The 14,292-nt window shown below is 39.2% G+C and overlaps 1 protein-coding gene across 1 annotated transcript; it reads left to right on the top strand.

Annotated features, from left to right (window-relative positions):
- Nucleotides 1–4,423: 4,423 nt before the first annotated feature.
- FGA (fibrinogen alpha chain) lies at nucleotides 4,424–11,038 on the top strand. Its single transcript, XM_032148531.2, has 6 exons — nucleotides 4,424–4,477; nucleotides 5,550–5,675; nucleotides 6,136–6,319; nucleotides 7,466–7,611; nucleotides 8,205–9,624; nucleotides 10,329–11,038. Exons 1-6 carry the CDS (start codon nucleotides 4,424–4,426, stop codon nucleotides 11,036–11,038), a joined length of 2,640 nt encoding a protein of 879 aa, XP_032004422.1.
- The last annotated feature ends 3,254 nt before the right edge of the window (nucleotides 11,039–14,292 follow it).

The raw sequence follows: 14,292 nt of genomic DNA, 5'->3' as shown, positions 1-14,292 counted from the left end.
TAGACAAATGAGTGAATGAGTGAGCTGCTCTCAGAAATCAATACATTTAATTTCTGATGTCAGCCCAGGGTAAGACAAATATTCCATTCAAATTAACACTGTTGTTTTGTTTTGTATTTTTAAGTTGTATTTATACAATTGCAAATATCTAGATAACTGGTTATATATTTTACTTTTCCTGTGGAAGCTGTGATGAGTAGATATAGTTTAAAACTGAAACATATAGCTATAGAATTTCTACTCTTTCTTTATACATTATATACCACACAAATAAAGCTATTAAAACTAGTAAAAACTATTCTAGTCATGCCAAAAGTTATGGCATAACAAATGTGTAAATTCCTGCATTCAAATGTTTATATTAACATTTATATTTAAATGTTTATATTACATTAACTTCAAAAAGATAGATATATCAAACATCCTTCTCATTAGAGCTAAGGTAAATAGGATGTAGTTATCTATAGGAAAAAGACAAACCTGGTGCAGTGGCTCATGCCTATAATCCCAGCACTTTGGGAGGCCGAGGTGGGTGGAGCACCTGAGGTCAGGAGTTCAAGACCAGCCTGGTCAGCATGGTGAAACCCCATCTCTACTAAAAATAGAAAAAATTAGCCTGTCATGGTGGTGGGCACTTGTAATCCCAGCTACTCGGGAGGCTGAGGCAGGAGAATCGCTTGAACCCAGGAGGTTGCAGTGAGCCAAGATGGCGCCGTTGCACTCCAGCCTGGGTGGCAGAGCGAGACTCCGTCTCAAAAAGAAAAAGCCAATGCGCAGCAGATTATAATTTAAGCAACTGAAAATTTCTTCAATCTTTTTTCCAGTTTCGCGCATTTAAAGATACCCTTATTGTCACATGCTTTTTAAAAAATGATACTCGTATCATGCCTATTAATTTGCAAGGTTTTCCATCTAAACAAAACCTACTCCTCCAAAGCTTACAATACAGCCTGTTCATGGGGCAGAGAGCCCAGCCTGGTGAGCAGCCTGCAGTGTGGGGTCAAAGAGTGACCTACAAAAGTGCCTCATTAGGGACTCCTGGCACTAGAGTCAAAACAAGGGAACATTTTATCATGGAGCATTGGGATATTCTAGGAACAATAAAAGCTACTGTTGCTACAGCTCCTGCTGTGTATGGCCAACATTTTACATATACCGTTTTACATAATCTTCACAGCAATCCTGCAAGACAAACATCATCATCCCATTTATAGCTCAGAGAATTTAAATAGTTTGCCCATGTCACTTAGCTGGAATCCAGGTTTCACATGCTGGAAAGCCCACCATGCATTGTCACCACTGTATGGTGACCGCCTTCCATTTCTCCAGCAGATACTGAGCAGCAATTGCTCTATGCCTGGCATTTGTGCTAGTCCTTGTGCCTTGGCCTCAGGAAGCTTAGTGTAGGGAAGACACAGAATAAACAAATACCTTCCCGAATACACGTTGTCCAGGAGTTATAAGGTACCATGTGGAAAAACCAAGCAGAGTCAACAGAATGACATGCGAGAGTGGCAGCTCTTTAGGTCAGGTGGCCAGAGAAGGCCTCTCTGAGTAGATGCCATGTGAGCAGAGGCCAGGAGTAAGAAAGGGCGTGAGATGTGCTGATTCTGAGAGGCAAGGATAAAGCCCTCAGGTGGCATCCTTGGAAACACCCTGACATGGCACTAGGGTGGTGGCATTCAACCAAATTGTTTTCTGTTAATTTACCTTCAATCAGATTATGTTCAGCCGACTCACCTGAGGCCTACCAGGTTACTCTTCAGAACTTCTTTGCTATATACCATGTTCACTTCCCAAAGGGACACTTCTTGTGGGCATAGGAAAATGTGTGCAGAGATCAAGCCTCACCTTCCTATCTAATCCTGACATTTTGCCAGTGCAGTCATTGTGAGTGAGTATAACCCAGCTTTTCATGGAATCATTGCCCTCTGGAACCTGGATGGGGCTCTGGGTCTTCCTCTTTGCTCTGCAGTTAACTCTAGAAATCATAGCAAGCTGCTTCAGGGGTGAGCTTGATCAGACAAGGAGTCTTCCATAGAGCAGACAGTGCACTGCCTTGCACCAGGGCTTCCATTCATTTATAGAAAGCTTCACACGTCTGCAGTGCTGGGGGATGCAGCCAGGCAGCTTCGCATCACTGGAACCCGCTTATGCTTTCTTGCTCAGTGAGGGCCCATACCTTTTGAGGAGAATATAAAGACCAATAAAACATTTCAATTCTCAAGTTTATGGTCTAGTGGAGGAGATAGACAGTACTCCTATAATGATAAATGCCATTAGTGGTGCACGGTCTAAGGAAGTATGAAAGAACATGAGATTGCTTTTAATTTGACATTGAATCAGGTACCCTGCAAAATGTCTAGCAAAGAACCCAAGACTTAGTAAACATTCAATACACATTAGCTATTACTCTTATTAGGATTGGCTTCACGTAGGAAGCAGAATTTGAGGCAAGGTAGGATTGCCAGATAAAGTACAGGATGTCCAGTAAAGTTTGAATTTCAGATGAACAACAAAAAAATTTTAAGTGTGTCTCAAATATCACATGAGACATACTTATACTAAAATAGATTTGTTGTTTATCTGAAATTCAAATTTAACTGGGACACTCTTATTTTTATTTGCTATTTGCACCAACCTAATACATCTGGCAAATCTAAGCTGAAGATTTTTTTCTTTTATTTTTATTGAAGTATAATTGACAAATAAAAATTGCATAATTTAGGGTGTACAGCTTGATGTTTGTTTTTTTATTTTCCTTTAAAGGGGAACTTCTCTCTGATTGGTGTTTTGATACACATAAACATTGTGAAATGATTACCACAATTAATGTAATTAGCACATAAAACACCGCATATAGTTACCTTTCTGTGTGGTGAGAAGACTTAAGATCTACCTTTTCAGCAAATTTCAAATATACAGCATAATATTATCAACTATAGTCACCATGCTGCACATTAGACTCCAGAACTTATTTATATTGCATAACTCAAACTTTGTGCCCTCTAACCAATATCTCCCCCATTTGTCCTATGCCTCAGGCCCTGGCCACCACCATTCTACTCTTTTCTTCCCTGAGTTTGACTATTTTAGATTTCACATGTAAGAAAGATCATACAGTATTTGTCTTTCTTTCCTTTTTTTTTTTTTTGAGAGGGAGTCTCACTCTGTGGCCCAGGCTGGAGTGCAATGATGCAATCTCGGCTCACTGCAACCTCCTCCACCTCCCAGGTTCAAGTGATTCTCCCTGCCTCAGCCTCCTGAGTAGCTGGGATTACAGGTGCCTGTCACCATGACCGGCTAAGCAGTATTTGCCTTTCTATATCTGCTCATTTCACTTAGGATAATGTCCTCTAGGTTCATCTATGTTACTGCAAATGACAGAATTTCCTTGTTTTTCAAGGCTGAGTAATACTCCATTGTGTATATATATATACACCACATTTTCTTTATCTACTCATCCATCAGTGGACACTTAGGTTGTTTTCATATCTCAGCTATTGTTAATAAAGCTACAATGAACATGGGAATGCAGGTGTCTCTTCAAGATCCTGATTTCATTTCCTTTGGAAATACACTCAGAAATGAGATTACTGGCACAGAAACAGGAAATAAATGGGATTTTTCACGGCACTTTATGATCTCCCATAATTCACTGAGTATTTCCTATGTGACAGTCACTGTTCTGAGAGATTTACAAGAATTAACTCATTTATTCTTCATAAAAGCATGGGGTAGCTTATCAGCACCCTTATTTTACAAATGAGGAAACTGAAGTATAAAGAGGTAAAGTAACTTGTCCAAGAACATAGAGCAGGGAAGTGGTACAGCTTGGATTATGAACCTAAGACGTTTGGTTCCTGGAGCTGCTGTCATCTTAATATTTTAAATAGAGAAAAGCAATATGTTCTAAATAAACTTATAGAAAGCCTTCAGGGCCAGCTTATCACCAAAGTTATTTTTTACAAGCCAGATCACCCAACCCTAATTTCTGCATAAAGTGAAGTATTGTTTGCTAAATCACTACTGCTGGTGGCTACAGCTAGCTTACCTAAGCACCTTCTATATTCTTTCACGTATAGAAATATGGATATACCCTCCTACGCTCCTCTTTTCATTCTCAAAGCCACTCGGTTCCTGGAATGAGAGATCTCCTAATTGTTGGCTGGAGAATCAAATGCTACCTTTGCAACAGCTTATCGGAAGCAAACAAGCTGAGGGGAATTGAGCAAGAATTTCTGGGATACCAACAGCATAGGAGGAACAAAGGATGTAGAGGGAGGGTTGACTGTCTACACAGGACAAAGCCAATGATTAACCAAACCTCCTGCAGATTTAAATGGGATGGGAACTAGGAGTGGAGGCAATCCTTTCTTTCAGCTGGAGTGCTCCTTAGAAGCCAGCCCCACCCTTAGAAAAGATGTTTTCCATGAGGATCGTCTGCCTGGTCCTAAGTGTGGTGGGCACAGCATGGGTATGGTCCTTTTCATTTTCTCTTCTTGCTTTCTCTCTGGTGTTTATTCCACAAAGAGCTTGGAGGTCAGAGTCTACCTGTTCTATGTACTGACACACTCTTAGCTTTATGAACTCCAGGCCTGGGAGGAAAGTTCCTGGATGGGCTTGACACCTCAAGAATACAGGGTAATATGACCCCAAGAGGAAGATCTTAGATGGATGAGAGTGTACAAACTCACAAGGGAAACTTTAACATCTGTCATTCAGTCTTACCACATTTTGTTTTGTTTTGTTTTAAAAAGGGCAAGAATTCTTTGCCATCCTTGTACCTATAAAGCCTTGGTGCATTATAATGCTAGTTAATGGAATAAAACATTTAATGGTAAGATTTGTTTTCTTTAATTACTAATTTCTTGCTACTTGTCCATAATAAGCAGAACTTTTAGTTTTAGTACAGTTTTGCTGAAAGGTTATTTTTGTGTTTGTCAAGACAGAAGAAAAAGCAAATGAATTATCTTTGGAAACATCTTTGCAGTATGAGAAGAGATTAGTTGGTAAGGCGATATGCTTTTCGGAAGTAATGGTATTCTTTTAAATTATGAATCCATCTCTAAAGGTTACATAGAAACTTGAAGGAGAGGGGAACATTAAGTTAAGATGGTGTAGGTTTTTCTACCAAAGCAGCAATTACAGGAGAAAGAGCTCTACAGTTTTCAACTTTCTTTCTGTCTGCAGTCATTAGTAAAAATGGAAAGGTAAAATTTAACTGATTTTATAGATTCAAATAATTTTCCTTCTAGGATGGATTCTTCAAAGCTCCTAATATTTATCAAATGCTTATTTAGTGTCATACACAGTTAAGAAATTTGTACACCTTGTCTCCTTTAATTCTCATAACAACTCCATAAAATTGGTCCTAGGATTTCCATTTAAAGATAAGAAACCTGAAGCTTGCCGAAGCCCTGTGGCTGCTGTCCTTAATCTCTGTGAGAGTGCCATCTCTTCCTGGGGACTTGTAGGCATGCCAGGGTCTCCTCTTCTGGCTAACATTGCTGTTGCTCTCTTTTGTGTATGTGAATGAATCTTTAAAGACTGCAGATACTGGAGAAGGTGAATTTCTAGCTGAAGGAGGAGGCGTGCGTGGCCCAAGGGTTGTGGAAAGGCATCAATCTGCCTGCAAAGATTCAGACTGGCCCTTCTGCTCTGATGAAGACTGGGTAAGCAGTTAGGTGGGGAAGCAGGAGATTCCTTCCCTCTGATGCTAGAGGGGCTCACAGGCTAAACCGATTGGTCCCAGAAACTTTTTTAAATAGAAAATAATTGAATAGTTACCTACATAGCAAATAAAGAAAAGGAACCTACTCCCAAGAAAACTGTTTAATTATCTCCCCAACTCTGGATCATTAGTGGGTGAACAGACAGGATTTCAGTTGCATGCTCAGGCAAAACCAGGCACCTGAGTATTGTGGCCTCAATTTCCTGGCACCTAATTTATGGGTAAGTGGACCCTCATTCCAGAATTTCTCTGCGACCTCTGACTAGTCCTCTTACCCACTTTTAAGCCAACTTGTCTGGAAGAGATAGGGTAGGAAGAAATGGGGGCTGCATGGAAACACGCAAAATTATTCTGAATCCAAGAGATAGATCCTTACTGTAATTTTCTCCCTTCACTTTCAGAACTACAAATGCCCTTCTGGCTGCAGGATGAAAGGGTTGATGGATGAAGTCAATCAAGATTTTACAAGCAGAATAAATAAGATCAAAAATTCACTATTTGAATATCAGAAGAACAATAAGGATTCTAATTCGTTGACCACTAATATAATGGAAATCTTGAGAGGCGATTTTTCCTCAGCCAATAGTAAGTATTACATATTTACTGCTTTGACTTTACAAGAGAAACAACAAAAATCCTAAATAAATATGATATCTGCTTCTATTTATGACAATTTCATCCCAAAGTACTTAGTGTAGAAACACATGCCTTCATAATATCCTTGAAAATTTTAACGGGGAGCTTTTGTTTTTGTTATTTTTTCAAAGTAAAAGATGTTAACTGAGATTGTTTAAGGTCACAAAATAAGTCAGAATTTTGGATTAAAAACAAGAATTTAAATGTGTTCTTTTCAACAGTATATACTGAAAGTAGGATGGGTCAGACTCTTTGAGTTGATATTTTTGTTTCTGCCTTGTAGAGGTGAAAACTGAGAGGTCAAGGAACTTGTTCAAAGACACAGAGCTGGGAGTTCAACCACCAGACTCCACTGAGCTGATTATGTAGATTTTTAAATTTAAAATATAGAGTCAAGCTACATCATTCTCACAGTCTACTCATTAGGGTTAGGAAACATTGTATTCACTCTGGGCATGGACAGCGAGTCTAGGGAGGCCTCAGTTTCTCAAGTTTTGCTTTGCCTTTTTACACCTTCACAAATACTTGACATTTAAAATCAGTGATGCAACACTAGCTGGGAAGTGAGTGATCCTGTTGACCTAAAACAGCTTAGGAACCATTTCAAATCTATAGATAAAAAGAAAAACTCATCAGTAAGAAAATCCAATATGTTCAAGTCCCTTGATTAAGGATATTATAAAATAATTGGAATGCAATCAAACCAATTATTTTAACTCCAAATTACACTTTTAAAATTGCAAAGAAATTTCTTCTGTATTTATTTGGGATTACTAATTGCTATTAGGACATCTTAACTGGAATTCATGGATGGCTGTAGGGCATAACATTATCCAAAAGTCAAATGACCCAGAGGTTTTGAACTCACAGATTAAACTGTAACCAAAATAAAATTGGGAATATTTACAAGCTAGTTTCTTTCTCTCTTTCCTTCTTTCTTTCTTTCTTTCTTTCTTTCTTTCTTTCTTTCTTTCTTTCTTTCTTCCTTCCTTCCTTCCTTCCTTTCTCCTTCCTTCCTTCCTTCCTTTCTTTTTTGCTGGCAATTACAGACAAATCACTCAGCAGCTACTTCCATAACCATATTTTCTATTTCAGACCGTGATAATACCTATAACCAAGTATCAGAAGATCTGAGAAGCAGAATTGAAGTCCTGAAGCGCAAAGTCATAGAAAAAGTACAGCATATCCAACTTCTGCAGAAAAATGTTAGAGCTCAGTTGGTTGATATGAAACGACTGGAGGTAAGTATGTGGCTGTGGTCCCGGATGTCTTTGTGTTTGAGTAGAGGGAAAAGGAAGGCGATAGTTATGCATTGAGTGTCTATTACATGCAGAGAAAAGTGTTATATCCATCATCTACCTAAAAGTAGGTATTATTTTCTTCACTCCACAGTTGAAGAAAAAAATTCAGAGATATTAAATAAATTTTCCAATGGTACATAGATAGAAAATTTCAAAAGCAAAATGCTCAGTCCCTGTCTAATTCCAAAGCCCATTACATCACCATGCCTCTGAGCCTTCAGCCTGAGTTTCACCAAGGATCATTTAATTAGCGTTTTCTTTGAGAGAGAATAGCACCTTACTCTTGATCCATTCTGAGGCTAAGATGAATTAAATAGCATCCATTGCTTATCCTGGCTAGTCCTGCAATACCCAACATCTCTTCCACTGAGGGTACTCGATAAGCAGAAAACAGAGAATATTAAGTGGTAGGTCTCTGAGTCAAAAAAAATGAAACCAGTTTCCAGAAGGAAAATTAACTACCAGGAACTCAATAGACATAGTTTATGTATTTGTATCTACATTTTCTTTTTATTTTTCTCCCCTCTCTCTAGGTGGACATTGACATTAAGATCCGATCTTGTCGAGGGTCATGCAGTAGGGCTTTAGCTCGTGAAGTAGATCTGAAGGACTATGAAGATCAGCAGAAACAACTTGAACAGGTCATTGCCAAAGACTTACTTCCCTCTAGAGATAGGCAACACTTACCACTGATAAAAATGAAACCCATTCCAGACTTGGTTCCTGGAACTTTTAAGAGCCAGCTTCAGAAGGCACCCCCAGAGTGGAGGGCATTAACAGACTTGCAGCAGATGAGAATGGAGTTAGAGAGACCTGGTAGAAATGAGGTTACCAGAGGAGACTCCACCTCTTCTGGAACCAGATCAGAGACGGAAAGCCCCAGGAACCCTAGCAGTGCTGGAAACTGGAACCCTGGGAGCTCTGGACCTGGAAGTACTGGAAACCGAAACCCTGGGAGCTCTGGGACTGGAAGTGCTGGAACCTGGAACCCTGGAAGCTCTGGAACTGGTAGTACTGGAACCTGGAGCCCTGGGAGCTCTGGAGCTGGAAGTAGTGGAACCTGGAACTCTGGGAGCTCTGGAACTGTAAGTACTGGAAAGCAAAACCCTGGGAGCCCTAGACCTGGTAGTACCGGAACCTGGAATCCTGGCAGCTCTGGACATGCAAGTGCTGGGCACTGGAGCTCTGAGAGCTCTGTATCTGGTAGTACTGGACATTGGCACTCTGAATCTGGAAGTTTTAGGCCAGACAGCTCAGGGTCTGGGAACACGAGGCCTACCAACCCAGACTGGGGCGCATTTGAAGAGGTGTCAGGAAATGTAAGTCCAGGGACAAGGAGAGAGTACCACACAGAGAAACTGGTCACTTCTAAAGGAGATAAAGAGCTCACGACTGGTAAAGAGAAGGTCACCTCTGGTAGCACAACCACCACGCGTCGTTCATGCTCTAAAACTGTTACTAAGACTGTTATTGGTCCTGATGGTCGCAAAGAAGTTACCAAAGAAGTGGTGACCTCTGAAGATGGTTCTGACTGTCCCGAGGCAATAGATTTAGGCACATTGTCTGGCATAGGTACTCTGGGTGAGTTCCGCCATAGGCACCCTGATGAAGCTGCTTTCTTCGACACTGCCTCAACTGGAAAAACATTCCCAAGTTTCTTCTCACCTATGTACAAAGAGTTTGTCAGTGAGACTGAGTCTGCGGGCTCAGAATCTGGCATCTTCACAAATGCAAAGGAATCCAGTTCTCATCACCCTGGGGTAGCTGGATTCCCTTCCAGTGGTAAAACTTCAAGTCACAGCAAACAATTTACTAGTAGCACGAGTTACAACAGAGAAGGCTCCACATTTGAAAGCAAGAGCTATAAAATGGCAGATGAGGCCGGAAGTGAAGCCGATTATGAAGGAACACATAGCACCAAGAGAGGCCATGCTAAATCTCGCCCTGTCAGAGGTATCCACACTTCTCCTTTGGGGAAGCCTTCCCTGTCCCCCTAGACTAAGTTAAATATTTCTGCACAGTGTTCCCATGGCCCCTTGCATTTCCTTCTTAACTCTCTGTTACACATCATTGAAACTACACTTTTTTGGTCTGTTTTTGTGCTAGACTGTAAGTTCCATGGGGGCAGGGCCTTTGTCTGTCTTATCTCTGTATTCCCAAATGCCTAACAGTACAGAGTCATGACTCAATAAATACATGTTAAATGGATGAAAGAATTCTTCTGAAACTCTATTTGAGCTTATTTAATCAAATTCTTTCACTATTCAAAGTGTGTGCTACTAGAATTGTCACCCAATTGATTAATCACATTTTTAGTATGTGTCTCAGTTGACATTTAGGTCAGGGTAAAAACAAGTTGTGTTAGTACTAATTGATGCTTAGCTACCTGTACTGGTTACTTGCTATTAGTTTGTGCAAGTAAAATTCCAAGTCCATTTGAGGAAAATCCCCTTTGCAATTTGTAGGTATAAATAACCCCTTATTTGCATAAGTTCTATCCCACTGTAAATGCATCCTTTCCCTATGGAGGGAAGGAAAGGAGGAAGAAAGAAAGGAAGGGAAAGAAACAGTATTTGCCTTATTTAATCTGAGCTGCGCCTATCTTTGTAAAATTAAATGAGAATAACTTCTTCCAACCAGCTTAATTTTTTTTTTAGACTGTGATGATGTCCTCCAAACACATCCTTCAGGTACCCAAAGTGGTATTTTCAATATCAAGCTACCGGGATCCAGTAAGATTTTTTCTGTTTATTGCGATCAAGAGACCAGTTTGGGAGGATGGCTTTTGATCCAGCAAAGAATGGATGGATCACTGAATTTTAACCGGACCTGGCAAGACTACAAGAGAGGTTTCGGCAGCCTGAATGATGAGGGGGAAGGAGAATTCTGGCTAGGCAATGACTACCTCCACATACTAACCCAAAGGGGCTCTGTTCTTAGGGTTGAATTAGAGGACTGGGCTGGGAATGAAGCTTATGCAGAATATCACTTCCGGGTAGGCTCTGAGGCTGAAGGCTATGCCCTCCAAGTCTCCTCCTATGAAGGCACTGCGGGTGATGCTCTGATTGAGGGTTCCGTAGAGGAAGGGACAGAGTACACCTCTCACAACAACATGCAGTTCAGCACCTTTGACAGGGATGCAGACCAGTGGGAAGAAAACTGTGCAGAAGTCTATGGGGGAGGCTGGTGGTATAACAACTGCCAAGCAGCCAATCTCAATGGCATCTACTACCCTGGGGGCTCCTATGACCCAAGGAATAATAGTCCTTATGAAATTGAGAATGGAGTGGTCTGGGTTTCCTTTAGAGGGGCAGATTATTCCCTCAGGGCTGTTCGCATGAAAATTAGGCCCCTTGTGACCCAATAGGCTGAAGAAGTGGGAATGGGAGCACTCTGTCTTCTTTGCTAGAGAAGAGGAGAGAAAATACAAAAGGTAAAGCAGTTGAGATTCTCTACAACCTAAAAAATTCCTAGGTGCTATTTTCTTATCCTTTGTACTGTAGCTAAATGTACCTGAGACATATTAGTCTTTGAAAAATAAAATTATGTAAGGTTTTTTTATCTTTAAAGAGCTCTGTGGGTTTTAACATTTTTATAAAGATATACCAAGGGCCATTCAGTACATCAGGAAAGTGGCAGACAGAAGCTTCTCTCTGCAACCGTGGAGAGTATTGGTTTGAGAACTTCTCTTCCCATACCACCCAAAGTCATAATGCCATTGGAAAGCAAAAAAGTTATTTTATCCATTTGATTTGAATGGTTTTAAGCCAATATTTTAAGGTAAAACTCACTGAATCTAACCATAGCTGACCTTTGTAGTAGAATTTACGACTTATAATTACAATACACAATTTACAATTACAATATGTATTTATGTCTTTTGCTATGGAGCAAATCCAGGAAGGCAGGAGAAACATTCTTTCCTAAATATAAATGAAAATCTGTCTTTTAAACTCTTCCACTAGACATTGTAATGCATACTTATTTTTTTCCCAAGGTGTAACCAATTTCTTTCTAAAACACATTTAAAATTTTAAAACTATTTATGAGTATTAAAAAAACAGACATAATTCACACATTAATAATCTCCCAAGTATTGATTTAACTTCATTTTTCTAACAATCATAAACTATATTCTGTGACATGTTAATTATTATTAAATGTAAGTCATTAGTTTGAAAGCGTCTCACTAAGTATGATCTATGCTATATTCAAAATTCAACACATTTACAATATTTCATCTAAGTTGCATCTTTAATCCTGGTGGCCTTGCTCTCTGATTTTTAATTTGTATCCTTTTATATTAAGATATATTTGCCATTTTCTCTTGAATATGTATTAAAATATCCCAAGCAATCCAGTATACCACCCTTTCTTACATAGCTTCTATTCTGACATAACTGCATTATTTCTCAAAGAAGGAAGGAGAGAGGGAGGGAAGGAGAGGAGAAGAGAGAGAGGAGGAAAAAGGAGGCTACAGCTAGGGGCCAGAGCCTGGGGATCAAAGGGGAGATAACCTTGCAAATGTATCACAGATGAACCCCAGAGTTCTTGCATTTCTTTATGGGGAATTGTAAATCTCTGATACAAACTAAATGCTATACCTTCAAATGGCTGGATATTTGGAAAATAACTTCTTTAGAATCAAATGAAGCTTCACTTCTTTCAGACATCAGAACTTCATGCTATCTCTATCCCCACTCTACTTACACTCACACGTATTGCCTTGACAGAATTTGAGTTGAGACTAGAAAATATTTTGTTTTCCAGAATAGCATACCATGTAGGAATATAATTGGTTCCTGGAATGAAAGTGATTTTGAATGGGAAGGGCCATTCACTTCTACTTATTTAGAAGATTTTGAGTTTATCAAAGGATTAGATAAACCTCTTTTAATTTAACAAATGGTAGCCAATATCAGCAGGATTATGACAATTGGAGATACAATATGGTTGTAAGAAAAGACATGAAACATCTATTTTCCATTTCACCTTATCTTTAGCCTTCTATTTATTTCATTTTTTCTGAAATTAAATATTAATTTAGCTACCTGACTCTTATTCACTCAGAAGCCCATTTCAACTTGGTTTCATTGCAATTACCACGCTCTTGAAATTGATCTCAAATCAACACAACTTTGCAATTCTAAATTAAATGTGCTGTATTCAAGCCTCTTTCTACTTCTCTCTTTTAAACATCTGCTACTTATCTTCCCTTATCCTGCCTCTTGGGCCTGTCCTTTTGTCTTGGTTTCTATACCATTTCTTCCTTTCTCACTCTTTTCAGTGTTTTTAACTGGTAATTTCTTCTCGGACCACTTCTTAAATGTAGGGCTTTCTCATTGCATTTACATTGGTACTCATCTTTATCATTTGGGATTAGGTTTGGCACATCTGACTTCAACAAGGCAGAAATTCATTTCCTGCTCACAGAAAAGCCTATGTAGGAGTATGTCCGCATAGTCTTCAGAAAGCCGTCATTTTAATAAAAGACTTATATCCCTCGGTTCAACTTGTAATCCAAATATCATGTCCTGTGGCAATCTGGAAGAAGAAGAAAAGACAGGAGGGCAAAGGAGTGCCTTCTCCTTTTAAGGAACTTTCTTGAGTGTTCTAAACAGCACTTCTGCTTATATTAGCCACAACTTAGTCACATAGATAAGCTTAGTTGCAGGAGAAGCTGAGGCAAGTTGACTATTAGCTTGGGTACAAGACTATCCTAACTAAGATCAGGATTCTGCTAATAAGGAAAAGAGAGAGAATAGATAAGGAAGTCTGCAATTACCAGTCTTGGCCAAACATTTTCTCGCTCTACAATGAGTACCCTTTCTCCTTGGTTGATCTGACGATCACCATAGCTTCAACTACAATCAGTGGCCTTAAGCAGGAGGCAGACATTAAGATTAAGTTAAAACTTCTTAGCTTGGAATATAAACTCTTTCACAAATTGGTCCATTTTCAACCTTTGCAATCATTCATTCTACACATTAGTTACACTGAATTTCTCACTGGCACTGAAATACCAGCTTCTTTAATGATTTGGAGCCTTTTCACAAACTACCTAGAAGACACCCATTCACCCCTTGAAAAACAGCTCAAATAATGCTGTTTCTGTGAACCCTTCCCCAGTGCCCACCATCGAATGAATTGAATTATCCTCTAGGGCCTCACTGTTTTTGTTCTTATCTCAAAAATAGCATATTCTATCCCTAACTCTAACATTTATATTATTTGTGGCGCTAGGTTATAAATTCCTTTGGGACAGAGCTATTTATATAGTGCATCCTGTCCTACACAAAATGTTTCCCCATTCTAAGATTATGCAGTCTTTCAAATACTTCCTTAAATTTTTTAATGTTTTTTTCTTTTTCCTGTTTTTTCTTTTGCATGTATATATTTAACCTAGAATTTATTTTAATATCTCATGAAGAAAATCTACTTTTGTCTTCTTGTGGATGGATAGCCAGTTATACTGGGATCCTTTAATAAAGAAAGCATTCTTTGTCCATAGAATTAAAATGTCAATTTTTTTCTATAAGATTTTCTTGGGATCTATATATAAACTCTCTCCTGTGCTTATACCTCCTTGCTCACATTTCGAGTACAGAGTTTGGATGAAGT

The sequence above is a fragment of the Hylobates moloch genome, unplaced genomic scaffold (assembly GCF_009828535.3).
Source record: "Hylobates moloch isolate HMO894 unplaced genomic scaffold, HMol_V3 SCAFFOLD_3, whole genome shotgun sequence".
NCBI classification, from domain to species: domain Eukaryota; kingdom Metazoa; phylum Chordata; class Mammalia; order Primates; family Hylobatidae; genus Hylobates; species Hylobates moloch.
Note: the sequence above shows the minus strand (reverse complement) of the source record. Positions and strands in the feature narration are given on the sequence as shown.

Excerpts from the sequence above, each read along its gene's own strand:
- FGA (XM_032148531.2), top strand. The coding sequence starts at position 4,424 with ATGTTTTCCATGAGGATCGTCTGCCTGGTCCTAAGTGTGGTGGGCACA. Across the intron at positions 5,676-6,135 it reads TCTGCTCTGATGAAGACTGG|AACTACAAATGCCCTTCTGG; the intron begins GTAAGCAGTTAG and ends CTTCACTTTCAG. Across the intron at positions 7,612-8,204 it reads TTGATATGAAACGACTGGAG|GTGGACATTGACATTAAGAT; the intron begins GTAAGTATGTGG and ends CCCTCTCTCTAG.